This window comes from Trachinotus anak, unplaced genomic scaffold, assembly GCF_046630095.1.
Source record: "Trachinotus anak isolate AG129_WGS33_773 ecotype Australia unplaced genomic scaffold, CSIRO_AGI_Tana_v1 ptg000034l, whole genome shotgun sequence".
NCBI lineage: Eukaryota > Metazoa > Chordata > Actinopteri > Carangiformes > Carangidae > Trachinotus > Trachinotus anak.
The window spans coordinates 2,725,070-2,744,726 of NW_027273885.1; the positions used below are offsets into that span (position 1 = coordinate 2,725,070).

Genomic DNA, 19,657 nt, shown 5'->3' on the forward strand with positions numbered 1-19,657 from the left:
CCGGTCGTCGAGCTAAACTGCGGCTCCGGGATCGTCTGCAGGACGGAGGGTTCCCGCTCTTATCCTGCACACAGCCTTAATAAAGCCGTTCAGACTGCGCCTGACAGAACATATGTCCGGTCTTCAGCCTGTGAGATGAAGTTTCTGCGGCACCGTCTGCAGCCTCTCGTGTGCTGAGGAGAACCATGCATGAAAATAAAAAAGTTTCAAACCTGCAATAGGAAATGTGATGTTAAAACTGGACACACTGGTTCTTTCTTTTGTTTTTTTGTTTTAGAGTAATTTCTCCTTTTCTTTGAAGTGTAGTTTTAAGTACACTGGGGGGGTAAAGAGCACGCAGGGAAAACAGATCTTTTCCTGCTGAATATGTTTCTCCATGTTGAGCAAAAACACACAATTAAAGTATCATATTCTTCTCATAGTCTGGCTCTAATGTGATTATACTTTTCTCACACAGCGCTTTTCTCTGTCAAACGGTTGGTCCTTTGTGCGGGATAAAGCAGATCGCCCAGTGTGTGTGTGTGTGTGTGACTCCGAAATAACTCGGAGTAGCGGACTTCCAGCTATGCATAGTATTGATGTCCCGCCGCTGCCATATAGCCCGCTGGGTTAATAATAGGAACGCGGTTGTCAGGCTATTTCGGAAGGGGGGGGTGTCGACCTATTCTCATTGGATCCGTTTTATCCGCGAGTTTCTCCTGAAGTGCGAGTGGGAGGAGAATTTCCAGGATATCAAAAATAAACCCCCTCATGTCCAAGGAAGAGCAGAAAGTATAAATACCACCGATATGTCCAGACTGCAGCGGTGCTGGTGAGTGGTACAAGACTTAGCTTGGCTCTGGGAATTAGAAACGACAACTCAGACAGACTGAAATTAAATACCAGACGTGCTTTGACTGAGACTGTATTTACAGCACCGGGAAATCACTTTTAATTTGAAGAGATCTCTGATTTTGAGACTTTTCTCTTTCGACTGGGGAAGACGCGCCACTTTCCAGAGATAAAGGACATACACTGGGATCAACCTCCTGAGCAGAAGATGTGTCCCACTGTGCGTTTGATCTTCTTATCCATGTGCGTAATGAACGCGGCGCTTTGCTCTCCCTTTGAATCAGAGGAGGTTGTACCTGTTCGGATCAGAGTCAGCGGCCGCTTCTGGAAGAGAAGCGAGGAGCAGCCGAGGTTTGTCCTCAGCGCATTTGGCAAAGACTTGACTCTAACCCTTATACCAGACACCAGCTTTATCTCTCCTTCCTTTACCATACAGCGCATCAAAGACAGAGATGTTGGCGCTTTACGCAGCGCTTCAGGTGCCAAACCTGTCCCGGAAACAGATCTCCAGAAATTCATTAGCCAGACAGAGGACAGTGAAGGACAGCTGAGGAGCTGCTTTTACTCTGGGAACGTAGAACACGATCAAAACTCGATTGTGGCTGTCAGTTTGTGCTCCGGCATCTTTGGCTCCTTCATAACTGAGGGCAAAGAGTATCTGATTGAGCCCAAACTTAGCGGCAGCCTGGGGCCAGACTCTGCCGAGCAGCTGCATGTCATCAGGAGGAGGACATTCACCAAACGCCCCGGTGTTCCCCTCCTGCTTGATCATGCGGCGGAGAAGCACAATGGGGAAAGTTTTACGCACGGCGACAGTGACGCACAGAGGGAACCTCGCCGGAGACGCTTCGTTTCCGCGCCACGGTTCATAGAGACGCTGGTGGTAGCTGACTCAACCATGACCCACTTCTATGGAGATGAAATAAAGGTCAGACACGATGAAATCATTCTTTCCTGCACACACAGTTGATAGGAACCTGAACACACCTTAGTTTAACTTCGCAACTGTCCCATAAAAAAAACTCCCGAAGACGTCATCTGTTTTTTTTTTTTTCTTTTTTCTTTATTTCCACCATCCCGCCTGCTAAGTCAGGATTCATAGCTTAGGCAATATAAAGGCAGGGGTTTGTTTTTCCTTGCTGCTTCATAAAAATGTTGAGGCAACGAGGGAGATTGGGAGGAAATCGGTGAGCTCCCTGTTTTCCACAGGCTGAGAAAGAGGTCAGGGAACAGAAATGCAAGCAATGCTGAACCACATTCCTCAGGACTTGGTCATGATTTGGCAGCAAATCTTCAGCATCATCCAGGGAAGATTCACAAGGCTTACAATATCTGTTCTACTGTGTCTTATAAAGCCATTAAATTGAGCATTTTCCTGCTGCAAACATCCAATATTTAATTCAGCAGAAGTTAATGGATGGTGTCTTGAAATGACAGATCCCCTGAAATCATCCTCCATAACTAATATCAGTCCTGGCTCTAACCAAAGATATTTATTTACTTAAAAAAGTAGGACAATCCATGATCTTGCCACACTCTGCAGCAGCCAGATTCTAGTCTGCTTGTGCTTAAAAAGCTCCTCCACTGCCAAACACTCAGCCTTAAACCACAGTAAGACACAGGCAACCAGGCACTAGAGACAAGTGGACAAAAGTTAAGCTGAAAAATTGACAGACAGGTTTATTTAAATTTTCATTCATGTCATCCTGTTTTTTTTATGAGCAGGGATGGTTCTGAGTGATTTGGAGGCTGCAGGGAAAAACCAACACGTTGCTCTGCGGGTGTGTGTACAGCATATGTGGAAAATCTTTCTACGGGAGAATATCATCCCAGAAAAAAAAAGATTTCAGAGAGGCTGCTGGAAGACTTTACAATACACTGCATGGTACAACCTCATCCCAAACACACACACATTTATTATGATTTTTACGAGCTGTCCACTTAGGCAAAAAAAAAAAAAAAAGACAGCACCATGAAAAACCCTGCCCATCCCCGCCTCCCACAGCACAATCATCAGGCAGCTCTTTACATAAGCAAAGGAATTTTTACTGAACCCTCCACAGAGACAGTGGAGTATAAAATAATGCCTCTGTTTTCCTGAAACTGGTTACAAATTTATGATTAAAGTACAAGCGAGTTTGTCCGACTAATTTTTGTAATTTTAAAACTCATACGCAGTCCTGGTGAAATGTGTCAGTACTGAACACACAGTGAAGGCAGAAAGCTGTTCTGCAGCAGCAGCAGAGACACAAGACACAAATATGCAAAATAACAAAATATTACATTACAAGACAAAAATATGCAGCAGTCCATGCTTTAAGGGCCAATGACGTCCCTTTTTGAGTTAAGTTTCCGTTTTATGAGGCACAGAAATTCCTCTGCATGAGTAATGATGCACACAGTTATTTCTGAAGGCAATTTTAATAGTGCTCTTGGGCTATGACTAATACACGAGTTAGCCATTGCTGTAGTACACCGTAATGTGTTTCCTTAATTACTTGGTTATCTTTATTTTTGTTTAATTATGGGATTAAATGTTGGCTGTTACACAGTCATAGTTATTAAAGTGAAAAACACAATCTGCAGTATGAATCTCTGCCAACTAAAGCCATGAAAATTGCTCCTTTCATTTGTGTTTCTGATAAGAGCTGATGTGTGTGATAGAGCCCAGCTGATACATCAGCTGTTCTGGCCCCGTCTTGCTTATTGCAGAAATTGTGTGTATCTGTGTGGCCAAGACACTGCAGTACATGAAAAGATCAGACATGTTTTGAATTATTTACAAACACTGTCAGAAACACAAATGTCCTGTTTAGGACATATCTTGGTCACAGTTAATAAAAGACAATGTTTTTCATGTAATGTGAGAATGTTAAAAATTGATTTTGGCCTCAAAAATCAAATTCAGTTAATCTGTTAGTCTGTGCAGGTAGAAACAGGCATAGTGTAATAGAAAACCAGATATCTGTAATACATGGCTAACATCCATTTGGCTTTAACTCTGCCCTCTTCTGTCCACGCTCCGCTGCGTCCAAGCTCTTTAAATGTCTTGAGAACAGAAGTTTTAAGTTGGTGTACGTTAAAGTTTTTAAATGTCCCCTCTCTCCTCCTCCACAGCATTACATTCTGACCCTGATGTCCATGGCAAGCCAGCTGTATAAGCACCCCAGCATAAAGAACTCAGTTAACATTGTGGTGGTGAAGATGTTGATAGTGGAGGACGAGGATGTCGGCCCGGAGGTCTCCAGCAACGGAGGCGTGGCTCTGAGGAATTTTTGCTCCTGGCAGCAGCTCTTCAATCCACCAAGCCAGAGACACCCAGAGCACTATGACACAGCCATGCTGTTCACCAGAGAGGTGAGAGACGAGCACAGTTCCGCTGCAGCGTCTTCACACAGCGGCAGAATGGTTGTCGAATAAAACACAGCATCGTCTGCATATAATGTTGTAAATACATGATGTAAGACTTTTGCCAGAGTTTGAGAATAAAAGCTTCAGCTTCACAAAAAAACTTATAACTCAAGGTCCGCTTATTAGCTTTTTCCAGAGCTTTCATCTGCAGCTCACAGTCTTCTTGGATGGAGTTTGCTCAGTTGTCACGGAGACCACATCACCGGAGCCTGGACAGAGACCGAATGAACACTGGAAACTGACAACATCAACTGATTCATACCAGACCACAACCAAAATAAGAAGGGGTCAAAGGTCATGGACCAGGTTTCAGTGGATGGCTGGAGAAGAATTACAGGGACATTCATATCAAACCAAAGACACCACCTGTTGTCCTCCATACTGAGGCCACGTGATAACAACTGAGCCATCTCAGTTCTAAAGATCAAACTCCATCGACGGGGGAAGACTGTGAGATGATGTTGAAATCTCTGGAAAAACCTCATAAAATGACCTTGAATTAAATTTTAAAGATTCATGCAAATTAAAAAAGCAGTGGCCCCAGACAGGATCCCTGAGGAACACCACATTTATGAAAGGTTTTATTGTATAGTTTTGGCTCAGGGAAATGCTGAATTCTTATAATATTTGGGCATGAAACTAAAATTTAGAGCTGCACTAATGGATTTTGTGATATAAACAATGGGTCAAGAAGAAAAAAGGCCCTGTTTCGGTTTTGTCTCTCCACTTTCGGCAGCTGCAAGAACCTGTTTTTAGCGAGAAAGTTCTCATAAATTATCTGTACACAACCTGCCAAATGGAAGACAGGCAAAATTAGTAACTAGTTTGTAAACATGGGGGGGGGGGGGGGGGGGGGGGGGGGGTGTTGGACTTAATTTGTCAGATCACCAGAAACACAACTCCAAATGAATGCTAATGTTTCTCAGTCAGTTTAGTTCGGCTAACACATTAGCTATAAAAAGTCTTAATCTTATTGTGGAGATCTGGCCCAAAGTGGCAGAAAGAACAAAGAAAAAAAATTAATACAGCTTGAAAACTATTCAGTACTAACACAAAAATATCTTAACACTGGTATGAGGCTACAAGAGGGACAGTGACTATGATAGATTATGATAATCAGGCTTCTCTTCAGAGCCTGAAACAACATATGATGCTTTGAGCTCTTTACAATATATTAATAGCACTCAAAATCCACTCACCCATGAGAGTCTGGTATATTCTGTTCTCCATTCAGAGCAATAACCCAGCAAGGATGAGTCATGACTCAAGCCCTGGTGGAATTCAGTGTCAGGCCAGCTGCGGCACATGCTGTGGTTTCTGAGGCATCACACTCAACCACACAGCAATTTCTGGAAACCAAAGTGTTTTACAGTAACACAGGTGAATTCTAGAGGCAGTTTATTTGTAATGTGGAGGGTCCCAGCTGAAAATGAGCCTGAAAATGAGCTGGTTCTTTTCAAGGAGTATGTTGCTCTTAAGGAGAATGTGTGAGATTAGAAAAAAAGAGGATGAAACAAGATGAGGTACAGAAAATGGATTGTAGAGATGGATTCGTTGTAATCTTTTCCAAGCAGGGGGAATGTCAACAGGGTCCAAACAAACTGCTTTATGGAGGCTTCGACAGGAAATAAGTTCACAAGTCCTTAGGGTGTGAATTTTGATTGGCTTGTTCTGCTGTGTTTGGCTGCCGTCTTTCATCTGGTATGTGCATGTGGACAAGGTGTTAGCAGACAATACATCAGGCGAGTAACTTCTCTATGATTCATCTTTTATAGGTAAGTGCCCTGGTTACGGCTTGATGTTCACTGGCCAGCTGAATGATGTTAGCGTGTAAATCTGACCCCGGATCAGGGAAAATGATGATTAGAACATATGGGCTTTTGCTGTCTAGTGTTGGATTTGTTGAAGGAGCGTTCGATCGGGGAAACCATGATTCACGCCAACCTGGTTTGTGTTTGTTTTTCCATTTCCGCGGAGATATGCTTTGAAATGTAGACGATGGATGGTTCCTTGTGGATGAGCTAACTTTAGTGCCCCCACAAATCAGCCCCAGACATGATGAAGACACTTTAAATGGTCAGGGGTTGAGTGTGCAGCCGGGTTAGAGTTGAAAGCGTGTGCCATGTATTCCAGCAGTCACAGGCTGCAGCTGGTGCTGGCTGTTGTGGAAGCCAAAGTCTACCCTCTGGTGCATGTAGTGGAAACATTTTTCTCATGGATTTTTGTGGTCACATACTGTATGTGTGTGTTTGCATGTCTGTCTGCACCATTTGTGGCTTGTGCTCTGACCCACACTTATGTGTGTGTGTGTGTGTGTGTGTGTGTTTGTGCATACATGAGTGACAGATGCTGTTGTGGAACGTGGTGTACAAACACACGCTGGGCTGCATTCAACTGCAGCTCCAAGTCCAGATGTGTTTTGAATCACAGAGGGCTCTGCCTTGTGGTTTTTTCGGGGCTGCGGCGAAGCCACGGACGTGTCCGTCTCCGTCCTGCACAGCCAGACGTCTTCTCAAGCAGGGAAAGGTTTCTGATAGACCACACTATTAATTTTCCCACACCACAGCTCCGGACAGCTGCATGCTGCGGATATTTATTTGCTGTGTTTTACGACGGAAACACTGAGCAAAGTGTTTTTGATTTGTTTCTTTAAAAATGGCAGAAAAACAACTGGACATACAGTAAATAGACGGGGACAGTTTGCCATCCTATGTGATTAATATAACAGTCGCTCAGGGCTGCCCAAACACCTACTATATTTATTATATGACTGAATAATGTCTTTAACTCTTTGATGGTCCACTCTGCCAGATGTTTCTGAGCAAACGGACACTATGTTTCCATGTATTAAACACTGGATCCAGTCTGTTCTCCACAGCGTTCTTGTTTGATTACAGCCTCATTGAGGAATTGGTCAATAACACTCCACTGATTCTACATAAGGACTTAACCTGACTTGATTTGAATGAAATAGTTTGATTGGATCGACTACAAGTATGAATTTTTTTTAGTTTCAGTGGAAAAGTTTATTGTTCCATGACATTAAAGCTGTTTGGCAGCAGTGCAGAGATTAAAAAGTGGCTGAGTATCTGCAGCTCTTGTTACTGATTCTGAGTGGTATGTCACTGCTGATCATTAAAATGCCCTTCTACTGGCTCACTTAGGTTTAATGGTGGACTACGTCTCATGCTCCAGTGCTGTTCCGCCAGCAGACACCACTTCACACTGTCACATACTAATCGTGTGCCACTAGTGTTTTACAGTCATATGCTGATTCTTAGTAGTAGCCTATGCCACTTTGGCCAGTAGCGTGGTTAGCATTAGCATCAGGATTAGACTCTGGGGGAATGAGGTCTCCCAGAGAGCAAAATGAAACATCTGCTCGGGTCCTCGGCCCAAGTCTGGCCCATGTACTTGCACATCTGGGCAGAGTCCAGCTGCTGTCCTCTGGTATTGGCTGACAGCTGCAGGATTTTCTGTGTGTGTCCTAGAATTGGGCACCGGGCATATACGTACATACTTATTACATTAAATAGATAAAAAAATAATGAAATGGCATTTTGAGTTAACACCCATTTGCGTACAACATTAACATTAGTCAAAGGCTAAATCCTTGAGCTCGCCATGCAGAGCTAATGTGTACATGGTTTTCCTGCTTATAAACAAGTGGATGAGCACTCACAGTTATGCTTGTCATAGTAGTTTATATGTGGATATATACACTATTTTATAATAAAGCAGTTTGCTAGAAACTCATAAAATCACTGTTTAGGGGCAGATTTGTATGTGGCAGATTTGGCAGCATTGCACACCTTCTTTATTTTTAACCTTGTTCCATCTGTCAGCTAGCTAATGTGAGAAAGTTAGCTAGTAGCAATGATAATGCTATACAAACCCATAAATAGCAAGAAATGACCTTTGTGTGTCTGGAAACAACCAACAACTAAACTAAAAGCCCAGGAGCCTCCTCACACAATGAAGTTCAGTATTAAAAAATACCTGCCAGTTGTGTTACGTTCATGTTAAAGCAGACTGCAGCGTCATCAGGCCCTGACAAACTGTATCAGCGCAGGGTTTAATCAGTATCAGTGATATGCCACGCAGGATCTCAAAATAAGACTGCAAGTCTTTTTAAACTCTGGAAAATCACAGCCATAACAACGTGATAAATTTTCCATCCAAAGCAATAAGTCTGCTTCTCTGTCAGCTGTCACAAACTGAGGCTCCAAACACATCAGACACACACAGGCTGGAAAACATTAGCAACTTTCATTGAATAGCTTTAAACACACAATAAGCTCTCTCACATTGAAACTGGCTTTTATTTCAATGCAAAACCATCACTAATAACCAGTCATGCCTCCTGAGAGGTGTGTGCAGTGACAAGCTGCAGTGACATGAGATATGAAACACACTTTTTCTGGCCTGAAAATGATCACGTTTAATTTCAAAGCCTTTCAAAGCTCACATCGTCATCATCATCACCGTGACCTTGGTTTTTCAGTTTTTCAGTGTTTGCTGTGTTTGTGTTGCAGGACATCTGTGGACAGAAGAGCTGCGACACGCTGGGTGTGGCCGATGTCGGGACGATGTGCGACCCCAAGAGAAGCTGCTCTGTTATTGAAGACAACGGGCTGCAAGCTGCCTTCACAGCTGCACACGAGCTCGGTCAGAGTGTGTTTTATTGTCCTGTGGGTGGGCTGCTGTGGGTGTCGGATTTATGGAAAAACAAATGTGACATTGTTATTATCACGTCCTCTCCTGCTGCAGGTCACGTGTTGAGCATGCCTCATGACGACTCCAAGACCTGCGAGAGGCTGTTTGGGGATCTGGGAGGACACTACCTGATGGCTCCTCTGTTCGTCAGCCTCAACAAGTCTGCACCCTGGTCTCCCTGCAGCGCTCTCTACATCACCGAGTTCTTCGACAACGGACATGGTAGGAAACATTTCACACAAAGCAGAAACTTGCCAAGGTAGACGTTTGCCATGAGCTGGTTCAGAGATGAATAAAACATGCTCCTCCTCCTCTCATGTTCCGACTACAGCTTTCCTGCTTAAACATGTCACTCCCTTCAAATTATGGGTAACACGGATGGTTTATCTTGCCCTAGATTTCCACCTCTTCTCTTTCCACATCCTCTTCTTCTCACTCTTTCCCTTGTGTTTCTTTCCCTCCCACCCGTCGCTCCCCACCTCGTGTCATGCATCTTGTATTGTTTGTACCCTTGCTAGACCTATCAGTGAACCTTCTTTCCCACTGAGTCATACTATGGACTTCTTCCTGTTCTCCACCTCCTCAGCCAAAAGCAACAGCTGGTGTCAGCAAAATATGCTCTTTATCAGTTGGAAAATGTCTCCGACGAAAACTCATGTGGCTGAGAATGTTCATACCGAACTGTGGATGTCATTGACAACTCCAGACAAGAGCTTATTGAATGTAATAAAGAATCATTAGTGGAACAATGAATAAATTCAGATTTAGAATAGCTGTCAAATGTCCAGAATCAGAGCACAAGGCTGCCTATAAAAGTTCGCTGCATTAGTTAAATTTAAATTACTCGTTTTTATAGTCAGGACACAACTTTGCCCGAATACTTTTCCACTGTTGTCATGCCACACACAAAGAGCAACACATTTACTATTGTCCCAGTGCTGCCATTGTCAACTTCAGAGTCTCCATAAACCACAATATAATTCGTCTCATACAGTGTTGCTTTGTGTTGAAACCGCAGGAGACTGCCTGCTGGACGTCCCGGAGAGTGCCATGCCATTACCGAGCGAGTTTCCAGGCACCAAGTACAGCCTGGACCAGCAGTGCCAGCAGACCTTTGGAGAGGAGTTCATCCACTGCCCCAACACCTCAGACAGTGACATCTGCAGCCAGCTGTGGTGTCAGGAGGACGGGTCGCCACAGTGCACCACCAAGAACGGCAGCTTGCCCTGGGCCGAGGGCACCCCCTGTGGCCTCAGCGGGACCTGTCTCCATGGAGCATGCATGTCAACCCAAGAGTTGATGCAGCCACTGGTGAGAAAATCATCTTTTTCTTCAACTTACTTACTAAACTTCTTCTTGCAAATCAAAAGTTTAACTGTTTGGCAATAAAACGCTTCCTTATTCAACTCATTCACTCAGGGGTTTTGTTGCTGCAGCCTCCATTGGTCTGGTATGACCAGTGCCTTACAGTGGCTAGTGTTAGCTAATGTTAGCAAACGTTGCTGTGTAACTGACATTAATGAGACAGTTTACTGACTTTATGACTTGTCACTTCTTGTAAATGTCAATTGTGAACACGGTGGCCTGTAAATGTTACACGCTCTTATTTACACCAGCACTATCCAGTAGTTTCAATCAGTCAGTGATTTTCTGTCCACATTAGCCTTGAAACCCTGTAGTGTGATGTCAGTACACTTAAGCCCTGTGAGGTGCTGCATGCTGACACTGTGCTTTTTGCTTGCACTTGCTCAGTGCTGAGAACCGCCGGAGGTTTTGTTGAGTCACTTCCTTTGAAGTGCACACCTCATTTACTCAGCAACAACCAAACAAACAAACTTGTAGTCCTGACAATCACAAGTCAGCAACTTCTGAGACTCCCACAGCAGGTTTCTTTGATTTCTTTAAGCCTGAGTGAGTTTCATGTTCTGTTCTTCAGCATTAATGACACCGGCCATTATCTTGAATTAACTGTGAGTTAGCTTTCTGCCCAGATCAATATGTGGTTTAAAACTGTTATTTTAAATTGTAAATTTTCTTCCTCAACAAAGTCAAAGTTTATTCCTGAAGTTGTGAAATATGGTTGAAAGGAACCTTGACTTCAAACTGTTTTCTCAACTGCTTTTTTTCTGAATTCAAGTTTAAACTTTCAAGCTCAACTTTTAAGCCAATACTGATGAGAAGTCTTTCAAGTGCCAAGAAAAATGGAAATTTAAACGTCCACAGTTGCATAACAATTGGGAAAATTCCTTCTTCTGAGGTGGTCTGTGTGACACAAGTGAAATATCCAGTTTAACAATCATAAGATTTGTTTGATTCAGACTTTATTTTCCTTTTTAAAGGTCCCATATTGTAGAAAGTGAGATCTATTTTATCTGTGTGTGTTTTTTAATTATAGAGCAGGTCTAGGTTCTATATTAATACTGTGAAAGTATCAAAGCCTCAGTCCACAGAGAAATGCACACAGCCTGTATTCAGAAACTGAGCCTTAAAACCAGCCGTCAGGACTTCTGGAACTTTGTGATGTCACAAAAAAGTAGTCACCTCTCTCAGCCACGCCCCAAGCCCCACCCACCTGGACCCACCATCCACCCTTGCAGGATTTAGTTTTTCTGAGTATTTGCCTGAAATTTTTTTTTTTTTTTTTTTGATCACTCAGAAAAAAGTCAGCCAATCAGAACAGAGCCTCTCTTCTGAATTATACTCCAGCACAGTATCTGACACCTCGACAAAGTAGTTAAAATTCAGTCAGTAACTACAACATTAAAAAGCTGCTTATACAGTAATATATATCTTCTTATGGATATCAACACTTAAAACAAAACACAGGAAAAGTGTTATACATGGGACCTTTAATCAACAACCCACTGCATGAATACAAAATCTCTATTAGAAATCTTGCATTTTAGATTAAAAAAAAAACTTTATCTGCCCACTTTAAACCATAAAAACAGTAATCAATACAAAGCTCTGTAGAGTGAATGAACTGTTTTAGTTAGTGGAGAAAAGACACCTTTTCAGTGCTGCAGGGTTGTGCAGTTTTAAGTAGAAATCCATGAATGAAAATACAGGCTAAAAGTACAGATTACAGCATCGTAGGAATTTAGGGAGTTTAAATGCAGCTGCTTCCTTAAAGAACATTTATACATCTCAGCGTTTCATTTTAGCCTGATTGCCTTGATATCTTCTCCTTGTGTTATAATGACACATCTGTTTATGAATTGTGATGTTAGCTGCTCCAAACTCATAAAACATCTGGAAAGGACACCCACGATAGCAAACACACACACATATTTGCACACCCACTTTCATACTTTCGCCTTACAAAGCTGCAGCATGGCAGGTTCCACTCGCAGTGAGTGACACATGTGGCAGGAACATGGGCAGAGGCAGACAGCAGGCGCGTGCCGAACTTCAACACAGATTTGGGCTGGAGGCGCGGCACGCCAACACACTGTGCGGCCTCAAACCCAGAAGCCCAGACTGTGGTTTGGACTGCACAGCTGAGATTGCCTTTGGCACCGAGCTCTAACCAAATACTCTGACTGCTCTTTTTTCCCCCTCTTTTCTTGCTTGTGTTTTACCACAGGTGGTTGTGGACGGCGGCTGGAGCTTGTGGGGACCGTGGCAGCAGTGCTCCAGAACATGTGGGGGTGGGGTGGAGTTCTCCTACAGGGAGTGTACTGACCCTGTGCCTCAGAATGGAGGGAAGTACTGTGAGGGCCAGAGGGTCCAGTACCAGTCCTGCAACACGCAGCCCTGCGAGAACAGTGAAGGTGAGAATCAGGACTGTGCAGGTTTCACAGCTGAAACTCCTGAAGCTGCTCATAGTAATATTTCATGTAGCGTTCTCCAGGCTCTCTGGACCATCGGCGACAAGCAGGGTACAGTTTTCTTTAGGCTGTCTACTATAATCACCACCAACACAACAGGACAGTTCACACAACTTTATTCTGCCCTCAGACCAGAACACAGACATCCCAGAGACCGTCACATTCACCCCTGTCCCCCTGTAAACAATGGCAGGTGGGAACCAAAGGGGGATGTAATTTAAATATGACCTACTATGACATAATATAGGATATATATATATATATATATATATATATATATGATTTGATATAAATATAAAATAATACAGTGCTGCAACTGATTTTAAATTATGTCATAGACTCAATGAAGTAACATTAATTAATAATTCAATAAACTCAAATAGTATTGCACCACTTAATAAACAGCACAAATTAGTTTGGTAAACTTATAATTAAAGTAACCCAAAAGTGTACAATAACTAAGGTTACAATAATATCAACTCATACATATATATTAAAATTTAAAAAATGGGCCTTTTTAATGCAATTTTTAAAATAAATACAAATATTCAGTGTTTTGACCAGACTTTTATTCTTTTGGCAAGACAGAAATAACGTCTGGAACAATGTCAAAAACTCTTCAATGATAACAGCATTTTATTGGTCATTATCATCATCATCATCATCATGCATGTACCAAAATATCCTCCTGGAATCGATTAACTTTCCACCTTTAAAACCAATATAACATTAAAAATCTCACAACTGAAAAGCTGGAACTAGATTATGTTGGTATTTAAGTTTAATTAATCACTTAGACACCATCATTCAAATATTTTACCAATATAGAAATATAAATATATACTTATTAACTTAATCATTTTAACATATATTAATAATAATTATTATATATTATCCAAATTATACTATTCACTTATTTGATTGTAGGGCTATTTTAAAGAGACAGTGTTTTGGTAGGTTGTGAGTTTACTACAGTATTTGTTATTATATCCTGTTATCAGATTGGTCGACATCTGTTGCACACAGCCTTGTCTTTGACCCACAGGGAAGAGTTTCAGAGAGGAGCAGTGTGAGAAGTACAACAGCCTCCACTACCTGGACTTCAACGGGAACATGAAGCAGTGGATACCAAAATACGCTGGAGTTTCTCCCAGAGACAGGTGTAAGCTGTTCTGCAGGGCCAGAGGCAGCAGCGAATTCAAGGTGTTTGAATCCAAGGTACAGTGTCTGCACTCAACATCGCAGCTTAAATGTAAATCTTTCAACCTGTGACCTTCATCAGGACTGTAATATTCTGTTGAAAGTTCAGGGAATACCATGTAAAAAGACCTTGAGTTACATTTGTCAGTTTTCACTGTGACAACTTTACACCTGTAAGTGTAGAATCAACACCTGCTTGTTGTGTCAATGCAGGTGATTGACGGGACGACCTGTGGCCCTGACACCACGTCGGTGTGTGTCCAAGGCCAGTGTGTGAAGGCAGGCTGCGACCAGGTGATCGGCTCCAACATGAGAGTGGATAAGTGTGGAGTGTGTGGAGGAAGTGGCCTCACCTGTAGAAAGATCACTGGCTCCTACAACAAAGCAACGTAAGTGGTATAAAAAAAAAAGTAGTTACTCTTAGGTTCATATTCAGTTCAGTGTATCTGTGCATTTCCTCACACTGTAATCACAGAGTGAAGAAAGACTGGAGGGTTTTGCTAATCTGATCAGAGATCGGATCAGAGACTGTAGCATGAAAAACCTTCACTTCCTTTTGCTTGCTTATCTTGATGCTATGAGATCTTACTGCAATACTACAGAGAGCAGGGATGACATGTTTTTGTTGGCCGACCTGAATCTTAACTGATTCCCTCCACAAAAAGCCAGAGGGATTTTTACATTGTGTTTTGTTCTACTGCAGAAAATAAACTCTGTGACAAACAAAAGTTTCCAGTTTCCAAAAAAATTTTTGAAGCCTAAATACAATCAGCAGAAGTACAAAGCTAATGTTAGGCTATAAACCAACTACACCTCAGTCACATGACTTCAACGTCATCGCCACCAAACTTCAACTTGTAGTTTGTTTTAGCTCTGAGTTTGATTTAGCTCTGACAAAGTTAGAAACAGTTTGTAAGAGCAACACAACGAGGCTGTAAAGGTAGTGTAGTGTAATCTCATTTAGCCACTTGTTAGCAACCGGCCTTTTTTAGGAGACATGAAAGTGTAAATAAATCAGGACTGGCCTGGGGTATTTACTGTGTATAATAGAATATGAAAATGTCTTGAGCTTGTGTTAACCACAGACCTTATTTCAGCTATGCAACTAAAAAAATAGACCTCAGGACGAGGGAACAGGAAGTGCTAAAACCCTAACTAATTTCCGGGTTTTAGGACTGATTCCTGCAGCACTCACACAGACAAACCCAAACATTATGAGCAATCACAGATGAGGTGAATGTCGCTGATTATCTTGTAGCTAACATTGTTCTGTCTATAACTGTATTTTCCATATGTTGAACTGTTGGAGAAATAGAGAACTGGTTGGTGGCTACATTTTATTTTTTTTTAACTCAGGCCAGACTAACTGTTGTCTTTATGCTAAGCTAGGCTAACTTCCTCCCAGTTCCAGCAGCATACTTAAACAGACAGGAGTTGTATCCATATTCTATTCTGTCTCTTGAAAGAAAGTCTATACATGATTAAAATCGAGTTCTGTCTTTTCTCTACCAGATATGGATACAGTGACATCGTGACAATCCCCATTGGCGCCACTAACATCGACATCAAGCAGCGGAGCCACAGAGGGATCAAACACGATGGGAACTACCTGGCTATAAAGAGAGAGAGCGGTGGTTACATCCTCAACGGTAACTTTTCTGTATCCACGGTGGAGCAGGACATCCCTGTGCTGGGTGCTGTGCTGAAGTACAGCGGCTCCTCCACCACGCTGGAGAGGATCCAGAGCTTCAGGCAGCTGAAGGAGGCGATCACCATCCAGCTCCTGGCCACTGCCGGGGACGCCAACCCTAAGGTCAAATATACCTTTTTCATCCCTAGAGATGTGACCTTCAATAAATCCAAAGAGAAGAAGGGCTCATCACTGTCTCTGCATATGATCCACCCCTTCGGCGTGCCTGAGTGGGTGCTGGGGGAGTGGTCTGAGTGCTCCAAGAGCTGCGGCTCTGGATGGTCCAGGAGGAACGTTGAGTGCCAAGACAGTAGAGGCTTCCTCTCCAGCCAGTGCGACAAAGACCTGAAACCTGTAGACATCAGGGCTTGTGGGGACGTGCCGTGTCCCATATGGCAGCTGGGACCTTGGTCCGCCTGCTCACGAACTTGTGGCCAGGGAGAGCGCCGCCGCAGCGTCTTCTGCATAGACTACACTGGGAAGACTGCTGAGCCAGAGAAGTGTGACCCGAACAAAATCCCAGAGCCAGTCTTCGGAGAATGTCTCAACCAGGAGTGCTTATGAAGAACATGAGTACAGTGAACTCTCCCACTTTGGTCTGACTGCACTTACCAACCATGGATGGATTAATGAACGGTCATACTGGGCACAGGCACAGGGGCCCAAGGGTCAAGGGATAGAACGACTACCAAGACACAAAAAATGATGACAAAAAGAAACAAAATGACAACAAAATAAAACACAAAACAACCTCAAGAGACACAAAATGACTATCAAGATACACAAAATTACTATAAAGATACACAAAATGACTACAAAAAGACAAAAAAACAACCACAAAAGGACACAAAATAACAACAGAGATGCAAAACAATCACAAAAAGTCAAATAATTAGTACAAAGAGACACAAAATAACTATAAAGAGACAGAATATGATAACAAAGAGGTACAAAAATCACCAACATCTGACACCTCTGAGTCCTATGTTGGGGGGTGGGGGGCCTTTTACAAGTCTGTGCCCAGGGTCCCATTGTCTCTTAATCCGTCTATGTTGCCAACTGGTCGCGTTAAGTCACATCAAGGACATTTGCCTGAATTTTGCTTTGTCATCTTTTGTTGACATTTGACAACCACTATTGAAATTTGAAACAATGGAAATCTACCTCATGTGATGTTTGTATAGTTGCTAGATGAAGGTGCTGTGTGTGTGTTTTCTCCTGAAAGAGAAGTTTTCTAGTCCTGCTTTTAACACAAACACCGTTTATGGAGGAGGTTTGGTAAAAATGCAGTTGTCTCTCTAAGTTAGCTGTCGTTTAAAGTGGGGCTAGAACAATGGCACGAAACCTGCTGTCAAACACCAGCACAGTGTAAATATACCTCCATTCAGTCCCCTATAAAGCTTTGATCAAGCCATTTACCTGTTATTGAGGTAGGTCCATATGATTGAGGCGTCGGGATTCAAGCCTTGCAGAAATGTGCTTCTGTTTTGATTCCTTTGATCTTTTATGCACACATACCAAAATGTGATTGTGAAGAAGATGTCCTGTTTTTATCCTGAAACTTATGCAAAAACTATTTTCACTCACACTAAACCTGACAATATTTTGGATTTTAAAATGTGCCAGTTTTAGCCTACGTCAAAACAAAATGTTTCAGTGGTGAACTACACATGTAAAATGCATAGAAATGAATAGAATTTGAGTTTACATGCTGTGTAAAGTTTTTAGCCTTTTAGATAATGATTGGTCATTCCTGACCAGAAAAACCCACGACAGAGAATTTCCCTCTGCCCCGTAGTTTAGTTTTAGCCTTTTCCCAGGTGCATCTTAATGCAGTTGAGAGGAACAGCGGTACAAACAATTTGCAATGCAACTAATGTTTCTTTGGAGGTGTTGTTACTAAGTTAAGTTATTAGCATACTATATATCGTGTATATGAAAAATAACATTGATTTTATTCATTTTCAGACTTTTATTTGTTAATGCATCTTATGCAAACCCTCACAGTTGTTTTCGGACTCTGGTATGTATATTTGATTTCTTCATTCCTGTTGTTAATTTACGGTATGTTATAAAACAAAAGAGATGAAGTATTAGGCCTATATCCCTTCAGTGAAGGACCATACTATTTTATTATTACAGCTTCCTTTTTAAGCTATTTATTTTTGTAAAGTTTTTACCTTGGACATGTAATAAAAATGGCAAATGCTGCTGTCTTTTGAGATTTTTGTCATAAAAATGGTCAAATAAACACATTTATGTCAATATGTTGTTCTCTTTTACTGATCTGTATCTTCCATGACATAAAAAAGGCAACGTTTCTTCAAAAGTCTGCAGCCAAAACAGTGTAAAAACCCTCTGGTTGGTTCCTCTTGGTTGGTGAATCTTGTTTCAGAGTTGTTGAGTACACATGGTGATAAATTCCAAACAAACTTCAACTTTTCCTGGGTTTCCAGAGAACTTTTTTAGACCGCTACAGGACATTAAAACCGACCACCGAAGGCCAGACTAATGGAATTCTTTTACGTAGGTTGGTCAACAGCTTTCAACAGCTGGGCGAGGCAGGTTTCACTGCACGTTTTACTAACTGAAACCCCTTAAGATGCTCAGTAAAATCATCCCACATTGGAATAGTTTCTCTGCTCAGACATCTGAAATAAGGAGAGCCATGTAAAAAAAAATACTCAGTAGCTGTGGTTAGGGAGGAACCTCCATTTAACAGGCAACAGCTGTAACTTAGCAATGTCCCATTTTTGATGTCAGTCGTATTCTATTCGCAGCTGTCTGAGCTCGGTAGATGTGAAAATCATAATGGGATACAAATACAAGCGTGGCTGTAACATCATTCACAGAATTTGGTTTGGTTTGGATTACTGACAACGTACCAATCTATTTATAAAATACAGCATATCAGACTTTAAATTGATTTCCATCCTTTTTTCTCTGGTATTTCCAGGCTGAGTGAAAAGGGAAAAGGGGTTTGATGTATTACTACTACTACTGTTATCTTAAGTCTGTCAGTGACATTCAGTACACCCCTTACATACACTTGATATTGAGAGGAGACTACATTCATTCATTCTCTACTGTCTCGTCACATCAGACTCGGCCACTCCCACCTGCCCTGCAGTGACCCCAGCCCCCGGCTCACCTGTTCACCTTTTGCCCATTCCCTCATGAGCTCCCTAGTGTGCACCGAGTGACCACTGACAGGAGAAGTCAATAACATTAATTACCTTGGCACAATGGCACCTGTTAAGTGGTGGGATATATTAAGCCTCAATTAAACTCCCTTGTGGACATGTAGTTGTTTTATTACACTACTTTTTAGTTTGCTTGGAGTTTTGAGGACACATGCACAGTTGATGCCCCTGTAGGGTAGTGTCCATGCTGACAGTCTGCACAATCAAACAATCTGGAGGGTACATGTACTTCCACACAGAGCCTTGTGTCCACCCTCTGATGACAAAATTTGCGTCAGTCGGACCCTTGCATACTTGTGACTGCAGAAAGTGTAACCCTAGTCTTTTTATACTACTTTCTAGTCCGTTTGGAATCTGCTTGGAGGATGCATGCACAGTTGGTGCCCTTGTAGCATAGCAGCCAAATTAGAGGGTACACAAATGTCAGCACAGAGCCCAGCAGACCTTTGCATACTCATGGATGTGGAAAGTGCAATACTAGCCTTAAGCAGTGAGTGGACAGTCAGTTCTTGAAGTTGATGTCTTGGATGCAGGAAAAATGGGCGACCATAAGGATCTGAGTGAATTTGACAGGGGCCAAATTGTGATGGCATGACAACTGGGTTAGAACATCTCCAAAATCCTGTGGGGTGTTCTCAGGATGCACTGGTCAGTACCAACCAAAAGTGGTCCAAGGAAGGACAACTGGAAAACTGGTGCCAGGCTTTATGTGCACCCAAGAGTCACTGATTTGCGTGGGGAGTGAATTCTGGCCCATCTGGTCCGATCCTGCAGAA

General features: G+C 42.4%; 1 protein-coding gene across 1 annotated transcript; it reads left to right on the top strand.

Moving 5' to 3' along the window:
* Window positions 1–762: 762 nt before the first annotated feature.
* Window positions 763–17,943, top strand: LOC139614618 (A disintegrin and metalloproteinase with thrombospondin motifs 8-like). The gene is made up of 9 exons (XM_071472049.1): window positions 763–1,759; window positions 3,949–4,188; window positions 8,778–8,910; window positions 9,013–9,180; window positions 9,977–10,269; window positions 12,545–12,731; window positions 13,834–14,006; window positions 14,202–14,377; window positions 15,501–17,943. The coding sequence occupies exons 1-9, from the start codon at window positions 1,040–1,042 to the stop codon at window positions 16,240–16,242; spliced, it is 2,832 nt and encodes a 943-aa protein (XP_071328150.1). The 5' UTR covers window positions 763–1,039; the 3' UTR covers window positions 16,243–17,943.
* The last annotated feature ends 1,714 nt before the right edge of the window (window positions 17,944–19,657 follow it).

What these genes read in the sequence shown, in the direction of transcription:
- LOC139614618 (XM_071472049.1), top strand. Translation starts at nt 1,040, where the DNA reads ATGTGTCCCACTGTGCGTTTGATCTTCTTATCCATGTGCGTAATGAAC. An exon ending in AAGAGTTGATGCAGCCACTG is followed by an intron (nt 10,270 to 12,544) that starts GTGAGAAAATCA and finishes GTTTTACCACAG; the next exon opens with GTGGTTGTGGACGGCGGCTG. An exon ending in TCAAGGTGTTTGAATCCAAG is followed by an intron (nt 14,007 to 14,201) that starts GTACAGTGTCTG and finishes GTGTCAATGCAG; the next exon opens with GTGATTGACGGGACGACCTG.